The following is a 22,886-nucleotide window of genomic DNA, read 5'->3' as shown; positions in this document are numbered from 1 at the left end:
AAAAAATTATTATTTTTTTTATGTGTATATTCTTTTGAATGCATAATTCGTCGAACAATGGTAGTGGCACAGAAATGAGCGATATGCCAATGTGGGCCTGTATTTTCATTTTGTCTTTTCACTAGCATTACTATATTTCAACTGGATTTTGCCTTTCTACCTTCCTGTAGACGGTTGTTTTTTTCTGTTTGAACATCGCATTGGAATATATGATGTCAAAAATATTTTTAACAAGGAACTGGTTCCCTACACTTACTAATCATGTTCTTGTTCTTCTCGGGGTGACAATGAAACTTGTAGTTCGGTTCCTGGTTCATATATATAGTAGGCCACTCTCGTGGGATTTAACGTCCTACTTTTCTGCTCCGGCTACTGGTACACATATTATTATGACATATTCTAACAGCAATATGGTAACTACCTTTGTCATCTCAGTAACAATTACATTAGATAACAATTATGGTTGACTGTATTCACTGGTCTACCAAGTTCGCTAGCAGACTAATCAAAATACTCGATATAATACATAACGTTTTAACTTCCTACTCTTATTAACCTATAACTGGTCAACACCGTGAAGTAGGGGTGAAATTTCCAGACGCCAACGTGAAGTAACCCAGAGTAGTATATCATTAGGATCGGTTCTTACAGAAAATGCCTGCGTTTTCATGCTTGCTTCCACTAGAACTAGAAGCCGAACTCAGCTAATCCGAAAACGGCGTAATACCATAGTTATTGTATCATGGGCGAACTAGACTGTGGAGGACAGTTCGGGTGTCAATAATGTTTTATGACGAAGGCAACTACTCAGCACGGAAAAACACGTTTGGACAACTTCATGTGATTTTAGGGGGCATCAAACCCAAAGGAAACAAAGTATAACAGGTTTTTATGGGTAGGCTTATTCAATTTTCTAGAAAGCATGATCAAAGGAAACAAAATATCATAGAGTATAACAGGTGTTTTTTTGGCTAAGCTTATTCAGATCTTTATTTCTTTTATACTACATATCTCTAGATTTTATACACTTTTACTGATCTGGTTCATATTATAACAATTACATTCAACAAACAAATATATCTATAATACTTTTATATCTAGACATACACTAGTTGGAATGGATTCATCACATTATTATAAAACAAATACATGATTACATTCCAATTTTATATGTCACAATTCAATCTATTTCAGTCACTCTTGATGTCACACACTTTCTTTATAAAATAAAATAAATAAATATAAATAAATAATATATAACATTCAACAAATAAAATAATTTTATACTTTAATAAAATTATATTCACTAAATTCATTTTTATTGTCAAATCTTGTATCAAATATTTTACATAGTATTTCAGATAATTGGGATATCAACAAAAATACAACAATCTTCAAATAGTCACTATTATGGAATCTTGGGAGTAAAAAATGGCCATAGGCCTTTTCAATCTCTACACAGACCAATCTTGTCAGTGATAAAGGAGATTTCTTAACATAAATGATTTGAGGTATATGTGTACTCGGGCTGCACCAACTAAACACTTCACTTAAATTCCCCTACCCCAAAGGCTTTCATGCATAAAAAATAATCTTGCTAAATGATTTTGTAAGGCGTATTAAGAAATAGAATTTTGATTCAGTTAGTTTTTTATTATTTGTTTAGATTACAGTATTTAGTTGATTATATACACTTGGTACACACCACTACTAACAGGATGGGTAAGGTACATTGTATTCTCACTATATAGACATATATTAAAGACTGCAGATAGAAATATAGATTTTAAGACTCTAAATGAAACAAATTTTGCCACTGGAGACAGATATATCCTATTTACAATAACACTTTGGACCCATTTTGTTTATTTTTAAATCAGAAATTTGATCTTAAATCTACATAGACTGTAGATACATCTAATAATACAAGGGTACAACAAGGCTAATAATATAGATTGCATAGTATTATTAGAAACATGTTCTACTTTTAAAAGCATACAAAAATGATACACATATTTCAATTTACATATCAGTTATATATTGATGGAAGACAGCTTCCCTAAATAATTATCTAGCTTGCATTTGCAGGATGACTATCTAATGCTAATTTCATTCCAATCTTTCTGATAGTGTGGGTCTTATTATTAGGCACTACTAATATCCACACTTATAACTAATTCCTGCAATAATGTTGACCACATTTCCAAAATTTTCTTTCATATATGGTGAATTGAGCTGAATACACAAAGCTTACAAAAATCCAAGCCTAGAGTTTTGATATCAACAAATAACTACAAAAGATTATTACAAAATACATCATAATACCAATATATATTTCACATTGTCTAATTACATATTGTTCCTCTATATGGAATGTACTATAATAAATATAGGCGACTTTGCATCTAAAAATTATGGAATAAAAATATATATATATACCAGTATATACCTCTTACATACATGTATTATCATTCATACTACTAAAACATACATACTATTATTAATATTATTATTATCACAACAATTACATAGTTATCACCTATTTATATCTGACAATGCTACCACTAGTGTATATTAGAGCTGGGCGATATTTCGGTTTTTCAATATAAAACTTGACACAGAACTAAAAACCATCGAAAATACCATCTTCAGAAAAGTATTGAAAAACTGAACATACTGCGATTTTGATTTTTCTGGATGATATTTAACAAAAATATTGAAAAAGTGTCTTCCTTTTTATGTTATTTACGATATTTTATTGCCTAATAATGAATAAATACTGTTATAAACTCCTGAGTGTTCATTCCACTAAGTTTACAAACCCTGTTAAAGAGCTTTGTTTTTCTCATATGACTTCTTGCTGATCAATACTGTCAGAATTATCCCTGCTTCGCTTCAGTTTCTATGCATCATGACCAATTGTTTCTATCAATACTTTGATTTTTCAAAGGATTCATTGATTTTCTGATTGAAATAAATTTGAATAAAGCAGAAATATAAATAACACCAACTATATAGAGAGTACCGATAGACTGATTATCGGAAGTGCCATGGTGGTCCGTGATCAAAAAAAATCGCATTAAGATAGTATTAAAGTTTTAGAGTTTAATTTAGAATTCTTGTACTGTAAAATGCATTTTCAAGAAGGCATACCCTTGCATGAGAAAACACGAGTTTGCATGGGGAAATGAATAGCATCCAATCTTATCTGTAGCTATAAAAACATGCACCGCCGAAAGAACACTAACTTTTTTTTATGATTTTTTTACTTTTTGGTGCCTTCTTCATATGTAAATAATCTTAATTTAAAAAAAATATCATAATTAATATATTCGAAATTAAAACTGTAAACAACAACAACATAGACCAACATTTTTAGCAAGTCTTCATGACTATAGATCTTTGATTAAACCAACTATTAAATTTTGTTTGTAAATTCGGTACTGTATTTATGCTAAAATCTTTTAATAATATTGACTAGAAAGTGTCGAAGTGATTATTTTGGGGGTATTTCCAACTTTTTAAGCATGTTTATATACATTTAAAAGGTGATAAACTGAAATTATTGACATTTTATAAAACATCACGATATATTGATTTTATCACGATATTTTATGTTTCGAGGGATATCGCCCAGTTCTATTGTATATTATTACCTATCTCTGTCTCTTGTGGAATAATTTATTTAACTGCCTTCGAGGAAAAATGACCTCTTGGATATTTTTCCATAAGCCTTTGTTAAATGGTCTCATTGACTGAATATCGTTAACGATGTGCGGATCTTTGTTGTCCAGTTTGTTTTTCTGCACGATGTCATAGAGTTTGTAGCGCTCGTTAGTGGTCTGGTTGGTTGTGACTAGGTAGATATGATAGGCAGCTAGCGAACCCAGTAATATTATGACTGATGGGAGAGCAAACAGTAAGAACATTGTGTGAGGATATTCCATAAACAAATGCTGAAAAATATCAAAAGGACATTTATTAAATTTTAAGTTCAGTAACTTGTTGCCAATATTGTATCTATCATATAACATCCAAAGCTCACATCATATTCACTCAATAGTTGATAAATTAGAATCGGTCAGGATATTTAGAGATGGTTGGAGGAGGCTTCCGGCTATGTATATTCTACATAGAACACATGATATGACATCTTATTTCTTTGGGCAGTTCTCAGAACACTCGACAACCCTGTGTGTCATAAGAGACATGACTAATAATAATAAATAAAATTTACCTGTATCAGAATGTATAGTGTTATCGGGTGGACCTCTCTTGTGTTAGGATCAATATACTGAGTGTCCATCAATTTTTTACTGCGGACTATTAGACGTAGACATTTATAGGTCATATATGTACCATTACCACACATTATACATACTGACAGTAGATAGAGTATAAACCATCTTTGATTAAACCCGGCTACACAATTATTGGTCCAAACACAATGGTGATCAAATCGATGTACACATTTCTTACACGTACCTGAAAAAAAGATTTCATTTAAAAATGTTAGATATATATTTGAATAGGAACTTTTGACTATAATGGACACAGCACATGCATTAGGTCACTAACAAAAAAGTCTATTTCAATTCTTCATGATTCACTATATTTCATATAAAAAATGCTTATTTTCAGCCATGCTTTGCTCAAATTTATGTGATCTCAAGATCCACTTTGTATTAAACTGCAATGCTACGCTGGCTGAAGACTGCAATCAAAAACTAGCCACTCTATGATTTCGGCAATCATATGATATTCCTTAATCCAACTTAGATTATCAAATATGGACGACACTGCTTGGAAGACTTCAAAATGGACAGTCTAAAACCGCTTCACAATTTTTGACAAAGAAAACTATGGATCTGATGACAGGTAATACAATCAGTAGATATTCATTATTTAAAATACACTGTAGTGTAAACTTACTGCAGTGCTTAGATCTTGGAGGACGAACAATTTTACAGGTTTTGCAAAAAGCATCCGGATGATACAACACTCCATCTGATTTATAGAGAGACATAAAATACTTCTGGTTTTTAGAAGTAATCTCCCCTGGATCAGGATAACAACTAAGATGCATGAAAAAGAAGTTGGCAAAACAGAAAATAATTGGCAGCGTAATATGGTCACCATCAGGATCATAAACAAAGAGGTATGGTAGTACATCTATAACTAAAATACTGTGTCCCAACAATACCATTAAACAAAACATAATCTGCATAAATGGATTGCTGAAAAAAACAAACAAAAGAATGTTTTATTTTATTAATAAATAGCAGGATACCCAACTTTTCTCGAGCCCCAAATTCGCTCGAGGCCAAGTATGCCCAGGGACCAAATTTGATGGCTTAAAACATTCATCGAGTCATGCTGGTTAATTTGATACCACACTATGTGGGGGTGGAGCACGGCGGCGGAGCATGATTTACACAGGGTCAAGATACTGATTTATGCCAATATAATCTGTTTAATAACATTTATTACCAGAATTTCAAAACAACTATTGAAAGTGAAGGGATGTAGCCACGCCGGGCATTATTTTTTGCCGCCCAGCACAAAGAAAAAATCGAAGAAAGCCGCCCAGTCGTATTTAAACCCTTTCGTCCTTCTTTGTACACAAACTGAAACTCAGCGCTCGAAATTTACCACACGGCAAACTGCAAAGCCATGGCAAAGGGCGACGCAAACCATGTCCGCCACAGAGTAATTTATTTTTGTGTGCCTTTTTAGACCCTATCATCCCAAATTAGTTCAAAGAAAGAAGTATTGGTATTTTGTTTATTTATTTTTAGAAGTTGTGCAGGTCTATTCATTTTACAATTCTACGGTCTTTAAATTTGTATATTTGCCTTAAAAAGGTCACCCAGACCAATTTACAGCACTCAATATTAAAGGTTTGGATGTCGTAAGTGGTGTCATACTTTAATGTACTCATTCTACCGCTAATTCTACCGAATCTAAACTAAATCCTAGCCTATCCACGACACGATGTTTCTTATTTTATTTCTTACCTGTGTTGACCGTGGGTTTGCTACGACCCGGGAGTAGGACTAGGAGGATAGTGAGAGCTTTCTCAGTTTCTGTCTGACCTGATTCTCATTCCACCATAATAATATAATTCTTGAGACACAAGTCAAATAAAACAACGTGTTTTAATTATCAATATCTACTTGTCATAATTCATTGTACTCAAAAAAAACCCAAACACCGTTTTAAGAAACGTTTTAATTTTTAATCTCGAAGTAATAATGTAATATTTGAAAAAAAAAACCCAAAAACTGAGAAACAGAGTGGGGTGGTGCAATTTTATGCTCGGTCGGTTTGTGTCAAAAAGTCTCTGTATCATTGATAACAATTAAGTGAATTTGATAAAAATTTGAATTATATAATTGGAAATTTAATTTGCACTGAAGCAAATACAAAAGGCAGCAGATGCTCTGAAAATACACCAAGAAGGGTTGAATTTTCATAAAAGACCACGCCCCCTCTCAAAATTTTTTTTTTTTCTTCGCTCCGTTCGCAGGCTATTTTTTCCACCACTCAGCAAATCCTGGCTACATCCCTGAGAGTGTTTTCACCTAACTGAATATTATTGGTTATTATCTAACAATATAAATCACAGTTGTTCATTAAACAGGATGCAAGAGCTAAATATGCCTATTTGCAGGCCTTTCTTTAGGCCTTAAATGTTATATAAACTATTAAATAGACATTTATTAACATGACAAGACCATAATTAACTCTTGATGCCATCTGATGGGTATGATTTTAAATATATTTGAATACGACCTGGGTTTAACAACCGGTAATGATTAACAGTAAAAATGTATAATCAAGACTTTGTTTATTATTATCGTAACATCGGTAACAATGACAATCCAGGCTACAGTGTTATTTAAAGACGAATTTTCAGCATATTTCCTTTATATTATCTATTTTTAAAGACAGTAAGCCTCGCATAAGTCGGATTTGTATAAGCCAGATCTTTGCTCAACATGGATAAAATCGTTTGGACCCTTTGATCCTGCTTGTTTTTCTTATTAAATTTCTGTGCGTAAGTCTGATTTCCTAAGTCGATCTTCACTCAATTTGGATCAAAATGTTTGGTCCATTTGATCTAATTCCAGCTTGTTTCCTTTTGCTTAAGTCGGATCGGCAGTATGTTCAGAATTTGACTAAGCCAGTTTCATACCGATGGTCTAAAACACGGTTAAGTATTCCATGCACAGAGCCCCAAAATACTTTCCCATACCATTTTGACTCAAATCAGCCTATTTACCAGGAAAATTCGAAACTCGCTGACTGCTGTATGAGACACTTTCCGGGAAAATTTAGAACATTTTTCAAACATGGCGAAAAAACGGAAGCCATCTACTCGCAACAAAACGGAAGTTATCAACTCGCACACACAAACAAAAGCTTGAAATGTGCCTTTGAATCAATATTGTCCAGCTCTTGCAGTTTATTTTTAATCGGGCTAAGATTTAATTTCAGTCTTCGGCTAACTCGGATAAAATTGGCCAGTCCACTTAGATCCGATGTACGCGAGGTTTACTGTATTATAGTGATAATTGTCAGCTCTTTATCCAATCTTCCATAATGCTGCTTTAGGCTTTATTCCAATGAACATATGTCCATGTTAAATTTGTCATAAAGAAATATCTTCACTTACTCTCAGCTGAAATACCGCTATTGACTAATTATATAACAATTTACAAATTACTGCTATTGTGTTCTTAGAAGAATAGCAAATTAAAGAATGTGTTATTTATATATGTATCATACAGGATTTTCATATTCTGACAGAAATTTCAATCAATAGTAGACAAATATACACATACCTTGATGTTAAAACAGCATTTGCTGTATCATTCAACCATTTTATCAAAACTTTTGGTGCCAATGATATGCATATCTGAAAAATAATGAACAAATATAGTCTTTTTTTCTGTTAACAATATTCATATCTAGCCAATCTTCAGATACATTGTTAGAACTAAATTACAAATTTTCCTGTTAATGTCAACTCCCAATTTAATCATTTACAAAGATAATTTGCAGATTAATGTATAATTACCTGTCCTAGGGTCCTTTTAATATACCCTACAACACCCGTATTTAATGTTTGTGAGTCCCGAAAATAGTAGAGAATAGACCCAATCACAAAAGACATTATGTAACCAATAAACAACACTAGAAAATCCATATTGCACAGTGTCTTGGAATTCTGGAATCAAGAGGTTTTCTGTAAATGGAAAGGAAACATAACATTACAAGTTTAAGAATAAATAAACATCAAATCAATAAACACAGAACAAAGAATTCAGTGTGGTACTGAGGTTATGAGAGATTTTAACAATCAAAATACAAATGTGTGCTTCTTAAACATACATTATGCAAGAGCTAAATCTGTCTATTGCAGGTCTTTCTTTAGGCCTGAAATGTTATCTAAATTATTAATTAGACATTAATTAATCCTATCCAGACCATAATCAGCTCTAGATGGCATTGCTAGCCTGCGATCTTTAGTGGATGATGAGCTGATTTACTGCGTAACTTTCCTTCACGATTTAATAATTAAATGGATAATCGAGACTATGCTGTTTCTCGTACTGACTTTAGTAAAGATGATCGAGGCTAGGCGGAAATTTCAATCGTTTAGTTCTCGGTTCATGGTGGATCAATTTGAATGAAATTTTCAGCAAATTGCCTTTATATTATCTAGTTTTTAACTTTTATAGTGAGAACTGCCAACTCGTTATCAAATCTCCCATAATGTATCTTTAAATATAATAAGTTTATCTCAAAGTTTTGTCATTGAAAAAATACACTCTTTCAAATCTTGCATTCTCAGCTATGATTAAAAATAGTGGGCTTTTTACCAATCCAAACACTAAACATACAGGAACAACTAAAAATATTTATAGGACAATATTGCTTTGACAGTAGTCATATCAATATCATATGTTTAAAGAGGCATTATATCACTCTCATGAAAAAAAAAAGAAGAAATTTTAATTAAATTTGAATCACACACCCAAAACACACCCTTATTGAAAATCCAATCACTGAACTACATATATTTAAATTAAGATAAAATCAAGAAAATAAATCTGTACTACTGGTAGATTTAAAGTTGAAACTTGTAAGTCAAACATTATCTTACAATGGCAGAAGTCTCCCAAATTTTGTGTATCAAAATATTTAAACATGTTTAAACATACATTATGCAAGAGCTAAATCTGCCTATTGCGGGTCTTTCTTTAGGCCTGAAATGCTATACAAACTATCAATTAGACATTTATTAAAAAAACAAGACCATAATCAACTCTCGATGGCATTGGATACTCAAGATTTTAACTACAGTGTAGATTGGATTAGAACGGTTTGCCATTTAAAAATTTAATTTAAAAATGGGAAAGCGAGGCTATGGCTTGAATATACCAGTGCCCTGGTTACCACTGTGCACACATCTGGTCAAACCTACCAACAGTGATAAATTGGCTCAGAATGAAGTAATTTGAATGAAATTTTCAATATTTTCATTTTACATCATCTATTTTTGAGCTATATATATATAGCAAGAATGGCCGGCTTTTTAACTAAATCTTACATAATGTATCTTTAATTATAGATAATAATACAACTCCATTTGTGTACATGAGTATGGTAATAGAATTAATAATGACAATCACAATACTTTAAACACATTTCCCCATCACATTTATATTCAATACTGTAAATTATATTTTATCGTCCGGCAAAGAATGCCTTCACCTTTTTTTTCAAGAATGCCTATCACCTGTAAATCACCATACCTGTAAATCACCAATGCTCCAATCAGGTCCATCTACTGTGCAAGATTTTAGAAAAGTCTTTAGGCCTTATTGATTGAGTTCAAGAGTTAAATAGACAATCAGGACATTTTAGCCTCCTTAATTGTAATTGCTTATGCAAAATCTGTTTCTTTATACTTGTATGTAGGCAAGTTCTTGCATTTTAAATGAGTTTAACATTATGTGGAAAAAGATCGGCCCAGTTTATTACACGCAATCATGTATTTACTCATTTATAAAGTATAATGGCTATTAATGCCATGTATATGATGTCCATTTAAACCCAACACATGAAAGTCTACTACAATAATTTAACTAATTATCTGAAGGACACAGACAAAAAGATTCCAATAATGGCGGTACTTATATCTTTAAATCATCCAGTCTGCTTAACTAGTCTAATTCTTATCATTACAAATCAACCTATCAATTATCAATGTATGTTGTTCTTCAATTCGAATTTCTTGCGAAGGCATGGGAGCAGTCACACAAGCATTACATTGTTGTGTTCTAAAAGTCACACGTTATGCCAAAAAGATATAATATGTACTTACTCAAGAAATTTATACTTATTCTGTTTCTATCTTTAAAGTGCTTGTCGTCTGCATGCATCCCTCAATCAAGATAATTACCTAATCAAAATGTCAAACGAGTCTGTTTGCCGCCATGTTGTGTACCATGTTACTTTACCGGAAGTTTACATCAACAGCTGTGCAGGTGCTGTCACGTGATCTATAATAATATTGATTTTTTGTTCGAAGCAGATGGACTGACCTGAAATTTATTGGTGAACGTGAACAACATTGAATTTATGAAAGAATGTGCCATTAGCTACAGGTATTGTATACATTATAAATTTACTGTTCATTAAATGTGCAACTATAAAAAACAACAAACTATTATAGGAAGTTTATATTGTATTTCCCGCAAAATTTACTTGGGATGAAGTCTTCGCATTAGACAAAGTTGACAGAAGTTTGTACCTGGTGGGTTAGTTGACACATCAATCTAAGTTATCAATTAACACATGTATATATCATATATATATCTTATTGAATCAAACCATAAATATATATACATATAATAACATCACATAATTTATTGCACAAAGATGCAATTAAGAGTAATGAATAGTTTAATTTTTATGAAATTACTGAAAGGATACAGTAATACAGATGAATAATTGACAGAGGTGAGAGATAATTGATTTGTATTTTTAGAAAAGTCCATTTTAAAATTCTGTGTTTTAGTAAAAATTGATTAACTTGTTTTCTAAACTAGAATGGCTACTTAATTATAGTTAAAAGAACACTAGCTGCAGTATTGTGTGTACTCTTTATTTTATACGCCCAGATTTTCATATTGCTGTATATTGTTGTCGCCCTTGTCCGCCTTGAGGTCTGTCTGTCTGTCCACAATTAGTTTGTGGACACTCTATATTAGGTCACAATTTGTATCCGATTTTGACAAAACTTAAAATATAGGTCTATCTCCCAAAAATCTTGGTTCCTTTCAATCATGGATTATGGCCCCTGGTTGTACGAAAAATCACGTTTTTAGCTTGTGGACACACTAGAGGTCACATTTTTATCTGATTTTAATACAACTTGAAATGTATGTTTATAACCTAAAGTTCTTAGTTTCTTTCGATATTGGCGCATATTGGACCATAACTTCCTGAATTATGGCCCCTGATTGTACGAAAGACCCCGTTTTAAGCTTGTGGTTTCTCTAGAGGACACAGTTAATCATCCGATTTAAAAAAACTTTTAAATATATCACCGTTACACCGTAAAGTTGGTTGAGTTTGAATTTCGAGAGAATAGGACCAAAACTGCCAGACAAAATGTCCACCCCTCACACGTAAACATATGGTATATCAAGGTTGTGTACCTTCTAGAGGCCACAATTTTGATGAAACTTGAAATACATGTTTATAACCCAAAGATCTTGGTTCTTTTTGATATTCGCGCATCAGATCGTAACTTCCTGAATTATGATCCTTGATTGTACGAAATATCCTGTTTTTAGCTTGTTACACGCTAATGATGGCCGAGTTCGAATGGCCGCCCCTCGTACGCAAATAGTGTAAATATATGGTATATCAAGGTTGTGGGCCCTCTAAAACTTGAAATACATGTTTATAACCCAAAGATCCTGGTTATTTGCGATATTTTTGCATATCGGATTGTAACTTCCTGAATTATGACCCTTGATTGTACAAAAAATCGCTTTTTTTAGCTTGTTCTCTATCCATCTTTTGCAAAATGTGGGCATATCCTGCCTGGCAGTCGCTGGTTGTAATTTATCTATAAGCTTTAAAGGTAAAACCAAGTAAAAGTGAATTAAAGTTATCTAATCGATAAGGTTGTATTCCTAATTGTTTTCAAATTTGAGTGACGTCTGTGTCACTACAGACCCGGGACTGTACAGCGCAGTGGACGCTTACGGCTAGCCCCCGGATCCATTCACTTTTTTTCAATTGTCTGTATGTTTGTGTTTTCCTGAGTATGATGTCCTGTCCGTGTATTTGTGTTTTTGTTTAAATTTTGTGTGGTGCAGTCCCCCTGCACTTACTATATAGTTGCCGCTACAGTTAAAAATTTTAACTAAATTTCTGATATTAAAATAGTACAGTTTACAAATATTATTTACTTGAGCTCCCATAAGCATAAAACTATCCAAAATTGTACCAATATTACTATTTTGAAAAAGAAAGCAAGTATGTCACTGCTATTGGAATATTTATTTATTTGTACCTTATTCCTCCGATAGTATTTGTTTCGTGATGATTTTGTTGTTCAGTTGTGCAGCATTTGTTTTTTGTGAAAAATTGATAGGAAATGTATAAGTGCATACTAATAACATGTGAACACAAACAAACATAAAATGTGCCAATCAAATTAGAAAATGTTGAAATTTTATGAGAATTTCTTTCATTTCTTTTGTCATCTTTTTTCATTTCAAACACTAATTTACTTAATTTAAATGAGTTTCAACCATTTTTCATTTATTGTGCCTATAATTATAAGACAAAGAATAATTGTTCATTGTACAAATGTTTGACAATTGTTCCTTTATTGATGACTTTGTGTACATGATAAAGCAAATAACCTATAGGTCTATGTAATAAGATTAAGAGACCATGCCCTTAATCAATGTAGGAAATGTCAATAAATATACCATGTTTTCCTTACAAGTACATGAAAACTATATTATATATTATTTATATTGTTTCCTCATATTTATCTTATACGTACAATATACTTCTCTTAGCTAGATAGGTCACTCATATACATGTAGATAAATATTTGATTTAAAAGATTTCTTAACCTTATATTTATTGTAGTTTTGAAAGAAATGGATTATCAAACTTCAGTTGACTGCTGTCATTTACAGTAATTGTTAATTCACAGATAAATTGGACAAGAAAAAAAAATGCCTTTCAGAAATCCACAGACATGGCCAAAATCTTGTGGCTTTGAAATTTATGGATATGGACCAAGTTATGTTATTGCTGTTGAAAACAACAGTGTAGCAAAAAAAGCTGGACTTATACCTGGAGATCAAATTTTAGAGGTGCAGGGGCAAGATGTGTCAAATCTACCATCAGAGAAAATAAAAGCCCTGGTGAAAAGATCACAAGTGACTTATCCAACTTTAGAAGTAGTGGCTTGTCTGCAAGAAATTAATATTCTTCCAAATCACATTATTGGATACGGGTTTACATGTAAAAATGGCCGACCGTTGGTGGTGTCAAGTGTTGAATTTGGTGGACCAGCTTATATGGCAGGCCTCCGTAAAGGTAACACAAAAATTTTAATTATATTGTAGTTTACAAGGGATTCAGCAATCTCTCAAATGATGTCCATTGACTTTAATTAAAGATACATTATGTAAGATTTAGATAAAGAGCTAGTCATTCTTGCTATAATTGTTCAAAAAAAGATAATGTAAAATGAATAATTTGAAAATTTCATTCAAATTACTCTATTGCAAGCAAAGATATTAGCCTTCGAAGGTTTGACAAGACATGTGCAATAATTTCAACCACCATACTGGTTGTTCTAAGCTCAGTCTCGCTCCTCCATTTTAAAATTAAATCAAAATATGGCTGAACTGTTCTAATCTATTTAATATCAGAGAAATCCGATGCCATCAAGAGTTGATTATGGTCTGGATAAGTTAATTAATGTCTAATTAATAATTTAGATAACATTTAAGGCCTAAAGAAAGACCTGCAATAGGCAGATTTAGCTCTTGCATAATGTACATGTATGTTTAAGAATTAATTTTAATTTGTCCTGATTTGGGAAAATCTGCCTATTGAAGGTATTTTTTTCATACTCCAAATATTCACATGCCAAGCCCTTAATCAACTCTCTAGAACATTTGATGGCTTTGATATTAATCGAATAAGATGACCCGCACCCTTAATTGCCAATCTAGATTACGCTTTTCTTGTCAGAACTTCAAACATTCATAACTTTGCTCAGAATAAAGTAATTTGATTGAAATTTGCAATACATTTTTATGTATGTATTTGATTTAAAGAGTCATATGAGGGTGATATACATATATGTACATTATCAAATTCTAAAATTTCTAATGCCATGTTTTAGGTGATATTATATTGGCTGTAAATGGTATGAGTGCAGCAAATATACAAGATATAGAAAATGTACTAACATATAAGCAAGGTAAACTAGTATTACTTACCATACCTGTTGGTAGAACTAGTAATATGGTACAAGATGATAAAAACATTAATAAATTCCAGTTTAGACTTCAAGATCACAGAGCTAAAGATCTTCACGAAAAGGTAATTCCGTGTTATTTGCATGAATATTATTATACGAGCCTACAGTAATTGTAATGGGCCAAATTGTTGAAAAAATCTCTGATTTTACAATTTAGATGTAAGGAACACCAGTCAGTCTTTATTGAGTGGCTCTTTGATAACTCTGGCTGTGCAACTATAGATCTGATAATTTGTTAACTATTTGGTTCGGATATTTGTTTTTGAGATAACTATAAAGTAGTTTGAAACAAAAAATATATAACAAACAAATAGAAGCTCAAAGAAAAATGATAGAAAATCCCACAATCAGAGTGTGTTGTGTTCAATACTGTAATGGTCAAGAAAAAGTTGATAATTTTCTTAAATTTACCCAATAGAATTGTAAATTTTATACATGTAAGTTAATTTATTATAAGCTATTGGTGACATATTTTAAATCTAGTTCAATTAAGAAACTAGGTCAATTGATCACTAGCAATATTGGCATAATTAGGTATTCGTACAAATCTGTCGATCAGTTTCTACCTCGTAACAATCAGCTGTGTGTTGCAGCAGATGTTGCTTTAAATCTGAGATATTTTATTTTTCAAGTAAATAATGAGTAATCATATAATATATCTAGAGAAATATTACAATACATGTATTGTAATATCACACTCATGCATGGCTGTACCATTTTATGATCCACCTCCAGAAATCAATGGAAATTTAGAATAAAGGTCATTCACCAAAAATTAATAATATTGTATATGCAGTCTATAATCGATTTTCTTTTGTTTTAGGAAATTAGCCTCTATAAATTAAATAGGATATACATTTTTATACATTTGTCATTTATTTGAAATATTTAACACATCTATATTATATATGAATTTTCAATGGTTAAAAACAAAACAATAAGATAAATATCTATACTGTTATGTAGTTAAGAATACAATAATATAATATATTAAGATGCAGATTTACATAAAACAGAGTCGCCTATAAACATATAGTCTGTGTATTGATTACTAAATTTCTCACAGTTATACTGTATATCACAAATAATGTGATAAAAATATAGTAATTTGAATATTTTGGATTATATTGAACAATTCCTGAAATGATTTAAAATATCTTTTCTGGTTTAAAGATCCTTTTGATCTTCTATGCATACCTGGAACATTATTCTATAATGCAGTCTACTGTAGATGTACTTAAATTTTTAATCAATTTCCAAAACTGACCTTTTAACTTCTCTTAGAATTGAAAAAAAATATGAATATTGGCTATAGATATTTATGTGTACATTTATATTAAAGCCTAAAAAATACATGGACTTTTGATGATGGTAATCAATTGAACATGTGATTGGGCCATATACCAATCAAATTATCATTAGCTTCATCTATCTATTGTCTATTGATCCAATCAAAGTCACAATTCTTTAATTAACTCTCTTATATCTATTATTTACCAGGTTTTATTAATTATTTATAAATTCTCTACTACATGTACCTGTTGTTAAGGCTGCCTTCAGATCTTATTTCTTATTCTTCCATCTATGTATGTCTGATTAGTTTGTTTTTTCATTGATGTACTAATTTTAGGTCATCTATGTAAGGAATCTAAACTACTGATTGCTCTTTTTATCGTAAACTTGTAGTATGCTATAACTGGAATAAGAAATCATGTCAACATTTTCCCATGATCCGCCTCTGAACTGTAGCCATTACACAAAAAAAACAGACAACAAATATCTGAAATGTTCTGTTTGGGCTATTTTGATGAAACGACTCTTTCTCTCGCAGACACAGGTTTAAGCGCTCCTAAGATTCACAAAAAATAATAACAAAATCAACAGCAATCATAATTAAAAGACATGAACTTTATATCAACTTGAATTAAACTGCTTTACTGGGAGATAACGATCGACAAACAACTATATAGGCAATATGATCTATGTTCTACTGGACGTTCAGTGTATTCAATATTTTGGGAATGATTTATTAAATATTTTGTTGACATTCATTGTGGGTTGGGATTGTGGATGTCGCCCTAGATTTGGACCCCCTCCTCCTATTCACAGCTACTGTAATTATATAAGCACATTTATGTGCCATGAAAATGAATAAAGAATGGGCTCAGAAATTGGTGGTGAGAAAAAAAAACCTATAAACTTTAAATGGCCATAACTTCGCAGTTAGATTCGATAGATATGAATAATATGATGGACCAGTATGTTTTTGTAGGACTAGACTTAGTTTTAATTGCATATGGTCTTAAAATCCACACTTGGATTTTATTTACTTTTACTGTTTTCATCTGCTCTCTTCTCTTTTACTGACATCATCCAGTATACTTTGATTTTTACCATATGGGTCTAGCATCATACAGGGTCTAATCACTATTTGCGTTCTCTTTTCTTATCTTCTTGTGGACAGTTCATTTGTGACCAGAATCAGGCGTTCATAACCACAGCTTGACGAAGCTTACAGAAAACAACATAGGTGGGGTTGAACTTGTTGTTTTTCACTCACTGCTTTTTTCAATTTTAATCTATGAAAGGAAAAAGCCATGTCCTTGAAAATGTGGTGTGTCACCCTTTGAGACGTTCAACGCTTTTTATACATTATATTTTATTTACAGTTGGATTTCTCTTATCTTAGTGGGGGGGGGGGGGTTGATGGCCGAATGGTTAGCGCTACGCGTTGTATCGTAAGGTCTGTCATTGAGTCAACGGGTATGGGATCGATTCCCCGGTTGTACGTGACAAGGAGTAGAATCACTTGTCCAACCTCATGGGCTTTCTCCAGGGTCCCCCAGTGCAAGTGAATTATTGAAATAAAATTGAACCATATGTTAGTCCCAAAATGACCTGGTTTGTGTCGAGTGGACTTAAACCCCATTTGCTCAGTGCATTCTGTTTGTACAGTTTCTGCCATGTACCCTCTGCTCTTGACGTGAAAGAATTCCGGTACATGTATTATTTTCTTTCTAGAACACCTGGTATCACTCAGTTTTTCAGAAAGTCATTTTCCTGCAAAGGTTAACAACAATGTAAAAAGTGAAAAGCAATAGGCAAAATTGTTAAAATGAGGCTAGCTTTATCATGAGTCATGGTCAAATTTTCTTTGTTTTTATATAATATGAAATCAGAGTTATATTGTTATATGAACAAATCGATGCAGATTACTATATAAGATAACTATTGCAATGTTAATTGTTATATACATGCATGGTATGAAACCACAAGTGTATTAAGTACGTTTGTTCTAGATCGAAAAATCATTAAAATTGCAAAAGAAAATTAGACGCTTATCTAATCTTCCCTGAATATATACATTCATTAAATTGTAATGGTATAGTATATACATGTATATTGACCACATGAAATCAATATCACACATGCTTAAAATACTACAATATACAGAAATTGATTTATGAACATAGAATATATGTTACAGAATATTTGTTATATTATACACATGGAGAGAGTATTATTAAAGTTTGAAATAAATCTAATCTATTTAGAAGGTTTACCAGAATAAACAGCAGTCATAGACTTTAAGACTATACACAATTAAAAGTACTCTTACTGATAAAATATAATGATCCAGAATTTACCCATGTAAGCATTTGAAATACAATTGACCATTTAAAAGTATCCTATCTAACATACAATTTTTAAGCGCCCAAATTTCAGCCTGGACGTATTATGTTGTCACCCTGTCCGTAAGCAAAATACTTGTGAACACATTTAAGGCTACAGTTTTGGTCACAATTTTTTCAAATGCTGTTAAGCATCATATTCATGAGAGGCTGATCCTTACTGCTACTGATATTCCGTGTTCCACATCTTTCCTTTCTATAGTTAACGTGATAGAGACTACAGTCTTTAACAACTTTTTGAAAAAAAATTTGGCTTGAAGCCTTAGGGTCATGAGAGGATGAACTCTTTTGGATGAGTTGTTGTAGAGACATAGATGCTATCATGACAGGATGACACCCATCGATATTCTGCATTCCGCAATGTTCTATTCCAGAGACCATTTCCCAAACCTTGTGAACATGGTAGATGGTGAGATGCATTGAGGGCATGAGAGGACGAATCCTACTGATATCAAGCATTCCTCGACCTTCCTTTCCGAAGTTAGCTCACATTTCTGAAAACCTTGGGGTCATGAGAGGTTAAACCCTATTTAAAATTCAGTGCTCCATACTTTTTTTCCATGAGAAACGCTGACTTTCCTGAAACCTTGTATACTACAGTTTTTAACAGATTTTTTTCATCATTGTGGTCATGGGAGGTTGAGCATTCCACATCCTTCCAATCCAGAGTTATGCTCCCTTTTACGAAAACCTTGTGAACATGATAGAGGCTACAGTCTTTAATGGATTTTTTTTAAATCTTGTGTAAAGACGAACCCGCTAAATATTCAGTATGTCGAAGGTCAAGAAAGATCCCCATATTCTGAAATAATTTTATTCATAAATTTAGAAAAGAGTTTGAATTGTAAATAGTTAAACAGTGATATATGATAATAACTAATTTATATAGCACCTCTGATTATACTGTTCTACTCAATGGCACTTAGCCGCACTGTCATGTTATGTACATGTATTCAAAATTAAGTAAGTTATCTTCAAGCATGATTTAAAGGACTCCTTTAAAGCTGCTGGGAGTTCATTCCATATGATGCAACTGCAAAGGCCCTATCACCACAAGAAACTTTCAAAGTTTTAGGAACGAAAAGGTTGTGTTTTGATGTTGACCAAGTTGTTCTTTCTCCACTTTAGATCTGTAGTAGATCACTCAGGTAGTCAGGAGCTAAACCATGGATGCACTTATAAGTGAGGAGGATTACTCTATGTTGAATACATCTGTTTATGGACAGTCAGTGAAGGGATTTGAGCACAGATGTAATGTGATAATGGAGTTTTGTATGAAAATATTACGATACTTCTGTTATTTTATTTGTAGATGAATTCAGTACTGGGAGATGATTATGAAAAGAAAATGGCTGTTGTAGGAATATTAAAACAATATGCTGAAGATAGAGATGTAACACTATTAGCACATGCTTTACATACAGTTCTTAAGACGCCACAGCAACGTAGAATTCTTAGACAGATAAGGTTAATATGGAAACCTTTTAAATGTACATTCTTTTTATAATGAATAATATAATTTATTCCTTTATGTGCCATGCATCTCTTGTTAGATTGTGCCGATGGTATTCCCGGTATTAGGCAAGTCTATGATATTTCATTGAAAAAGATAGATTCCAGTACACAAAAATCCAGTGCGAAAATTAATGTGAACCGATTTTGAAAATTTCTCTTCAAAATATGAAGCTCTTTGAGTGACCTCATAATTGTGATGATCACTTACATGTACCTCAATAGAAGTTTACCTTTTCAGTTAGGGATAGGGTAGAATTTGCGGATGGAAAAGTATTACATATCTTCAAACATTGGTTCAAGATTAGGATGTCTTTTACAGAGAATTAACCAGTTTTATTGACTAAACTATATCTAACAATGACATTCTTAAAATAGTGCCGATTCATTTTGCAGCATTATTTTTTTTTAGGGGATTGAGTTTAGTTCAAAAGATTTTCATCTGGTCCTCTTTGCATTATAATGAAGCATTTATTAATGACAGTGTCCTCTTATTATAGATTTATGTAACCATGTTTCAAGTTCCTGATAGTTTATTTGACTTGGTTTTAAAAGTTTTAAAAATTGCTTTAATAAAATGATGATTATTATTTTAGACCATTTGTTCCACCAAGTTATAGAAATCATTATGATGAATTAATGAAAGGAAGAAGTCATTCACCAACTACCAGTGAGAAAGCCAGCAGTATTAAATCAGGACCTGCAGCACATAAAACTGGATTTAGAAAGTAAGATGAAACAAAATGGAGTTTTAGAGACTACTTGTCTGCTGATGAAGACAGACATATGCCATGCAGAGTGTGCTATTAGGGGAACTTGCTCTTATTTCGTATTCCACCTGTCAAGATATATTTTATGTGCACTTCAATGTGTACATACATACATACATACATGTACACTGGCCCTCTATTTTTGGTACCACTGAAATGACCAGATGATGTTCCCTGTCAGATCCTGTATCCTGTTGCATCACTGATATGTGAAAATGAGGAGAGAGAGAGAAATGGGGTTTAACGACCACTTGGCACAAACTAGGTCATTTTGTGTCTAACATACATGTATGGTTTAATTTTATTTAAATAATTAGCTTGCGCTTAGGGGTCTTTAGCAGTGGGAAACCGGAGTACCGGAGAGAACCCACAAGGTTGGACGGACGACCCTAGTCCTTGTCACATACTACCAGGGAATCAAAACCATGCCAGTTGACTCAATGACAGACCTTACCATTCACCCATCCCCCCCCAACCACTCCCCACTCCCCCTCCAAATCCTGAGAACCTTCTAGACCAACAGCTGGACTGAACCCAGCTCCTCTAAGTTAGTAAGTGTGCATCTCCCTGAAATTTTCAAAGAAGATTTTTAAACAGAAACATTTCTAAAGTAAGCCTCTTTTGAAAAGATATATGTCTGTATCAATATTCTTGATTATGGTTATACAATGTACATATTTGAATATATAAATTGTTAAATATATGTAAATTTTTCTTTAGAACAATTCAAGTCATAAGAGATGCAGGTAGTTTTGGTTTAGTTATAAAGGGAAGTAACCCAGCTTATATAGAATCTGTTGACAGAGACGGACCGTCCGAGAAAGCAGGATTACAAGCTAATGATTATATTATGAAGTTAAATGGAATAGATGTTAGGTTGGTCAGTTAATTTCTTTAAGTTTAATCTATAAGTGGGTGTTTAACTGTCTGTTATAATAAGTCACTTAGTAACATGGTCTTTTTTTCAAAATAAAATGCAAAAATTAAAACATCCCTCTAACATTGGATTTTCTTGAAGAATTGACTGAGAACCAGAATATTTTTTTGTATGACCTTAAATTTTATGTAGTAAAAAAAACATGCAGACATGTCAATTATGCCATGTTTTTTAGCAACTTAGCTTGCTCGATTCAACTAGACCAGTTAAAAATACATGTAGCTAATGGGTATGCCTTTCTAAAGATGCTTTTTTCTCAGAAAATACTGAATCAATTTATTATAGAATTCACTAGAAATTTGATACAACCAGATTAAGTATTGTTTAATGGTTGAGAGCGAGACATTAAGTAATATATTGTAACAACATGAGGGCCGTAGGCCCGAATGTTTTTACAATATATTACGCAATGTCGTAAGCTCGAGACCATTAAACATCTTAAAATACTGACACTCCGCACGAGCTTTTACGTCACACTAGTCCAATATCTCACTGGTATGAATAAAGTACTATTGGCAAGTTGCCCGTACGATTATTTGAAATAATGGTACGCCAACATCAAAGGGTGACGTCACATCTGTATTTTAATTGGAAATAAGCAACAATAAACTACTAGATCCCATTTATTAAAACATTCAGTAAAATACATTTGAAAGCAAGTGATTTAATATGTATTTCACGTGTTGAGATGTATACATGGATGTTATTGAGTTTTATTTATATATTTATGCTATGATAGGAAACATGGTCATGGTCCTTTATGTCAGTTATTACAAGACAGTGGATCAGCTCCAACTATAGAAATATTACGATGTGAAGAAGGAATCTGTAAGTAAAAATCACCTATAACAGTCTTCCTAGATGTAATAAATCTTATTTTTCACCTAGGCTACCACCTTCGTCCTTCACTTCCCAACTGTTACATTGAAGCGTGCTATACAGAATATATCTTCAATATAAACATATATCTAAATTGTTTTAGTGGCATTTAGTAACTGGATGAGAATAACACATGACACAATTATATGGAATACAAGTTACTTAAAGAGTTTATTACAGCGACGTTTCGACGAGGATTCTCCCGTCTTTATCAAGCAAAGAATGTAATAAACTCTTTAAGTAATTTGTATTCCATATAATTGTGTCATGTGTTAAACATATATCTACAAGTAAAAAAGGTTCATATATCCATTGTAGATTAAGGTGAACATGAAAATATCCATTGTAGATGATGATGAACATGAAATGAATATAGGGGCCTGTTTCACGAAATTTTAACTAAGATAAAATCCAATTTTTAGTAATTTGATTGGATAATATTAGATTGATTTTAGTGCTTAGCCAATCAAAATTGAAGTATCTACTAAAATTTG

At 32.3% G+C, this 22,886-nt stretch overlaps 2 protein-coding genes across 3 annotated transcripts; one reads left to right on the top strand and one right to left on the bottom strand.

The window, feature by feature from the left end:
• Positions 1–970: 970 nt before the first annotated feature.
• On the bottom strand, positions 971–10,519 carry LOC126809791 (palmitoyltransferase ZDHHC4). Of its 2 annotated transcripts, XM_050534570.2 has the most exons (6): positions 10,397–10,519; positions 8,084–8,251; positions 7,848–7,921; positions 4,933–5,237; positions 4,238–4,485; positions 971–3,956 (listed from the first exon to the last, which is right to left on the bottom strand). In XM_050534570.2, exons 2-6 carry the CDS (start codon positions 8,210–8,212, stop codon positions 3,657–3,659), a joined length of 1,056 nt encoding a protein of 351 aa, XP_050390527.1. In that variant the 5' UTR covers positions 8,213–8,251; positions 10,397–10,519; the 3' UTR covers positions 971–3,656. The 2 variants fall into 2 exon arrangements, with proteins under 2 accessions (XP_050390527.1, XP_055954599.1); XM_056098624.1 differs by lacking the exons at positions 7,848–7,921; positions 8,084–8,251; positions 10,397–10,519 and having other exon boundaries at positions 4,933–5,924.
• Positions 10,520–10,601: 82 nt separating this feature from the next.
• On the top strand, positions 10,602–21,187 carry LOC126809792 (uncharacterized). The gene is made up of 5 exons (XM_050534571.1): positions 10,602–10,679; positions 13,192–13,647; positions 14,465–14,664; positions 19,607–19,761; positions 20,403–21,187. The coding sequence occupies exons 2-5, from the start codon at positions 13,281–13,283 to the stop codon at positions 20,536–20,538; spliced, it is 858 nt and encodes a 285-aa protein (XP_050390528.1). The 5' UTR covers positions 10,602–10,679; positions 13,192–13,280; the 3' UTR covers positions 20,539–21,187.
• Positions 21,188–22,886: the final 1,699 nt, after the last annotated feature.

This window comes from Patella vulgata, chromosome 2, assembly GCF_932274485.2.
Source record: "Patella vulgata chromosome 2, xgPatVulg1.2, whole genome shotgun sequence".
NCBI lineage: Eukaryota > Metazoa > Mollusca > Gastropoda > Patellidae > Patella > Patella vulgata.
This window is presented reverse-complemented; position numbering and strand designations above follow the sequence as displayed.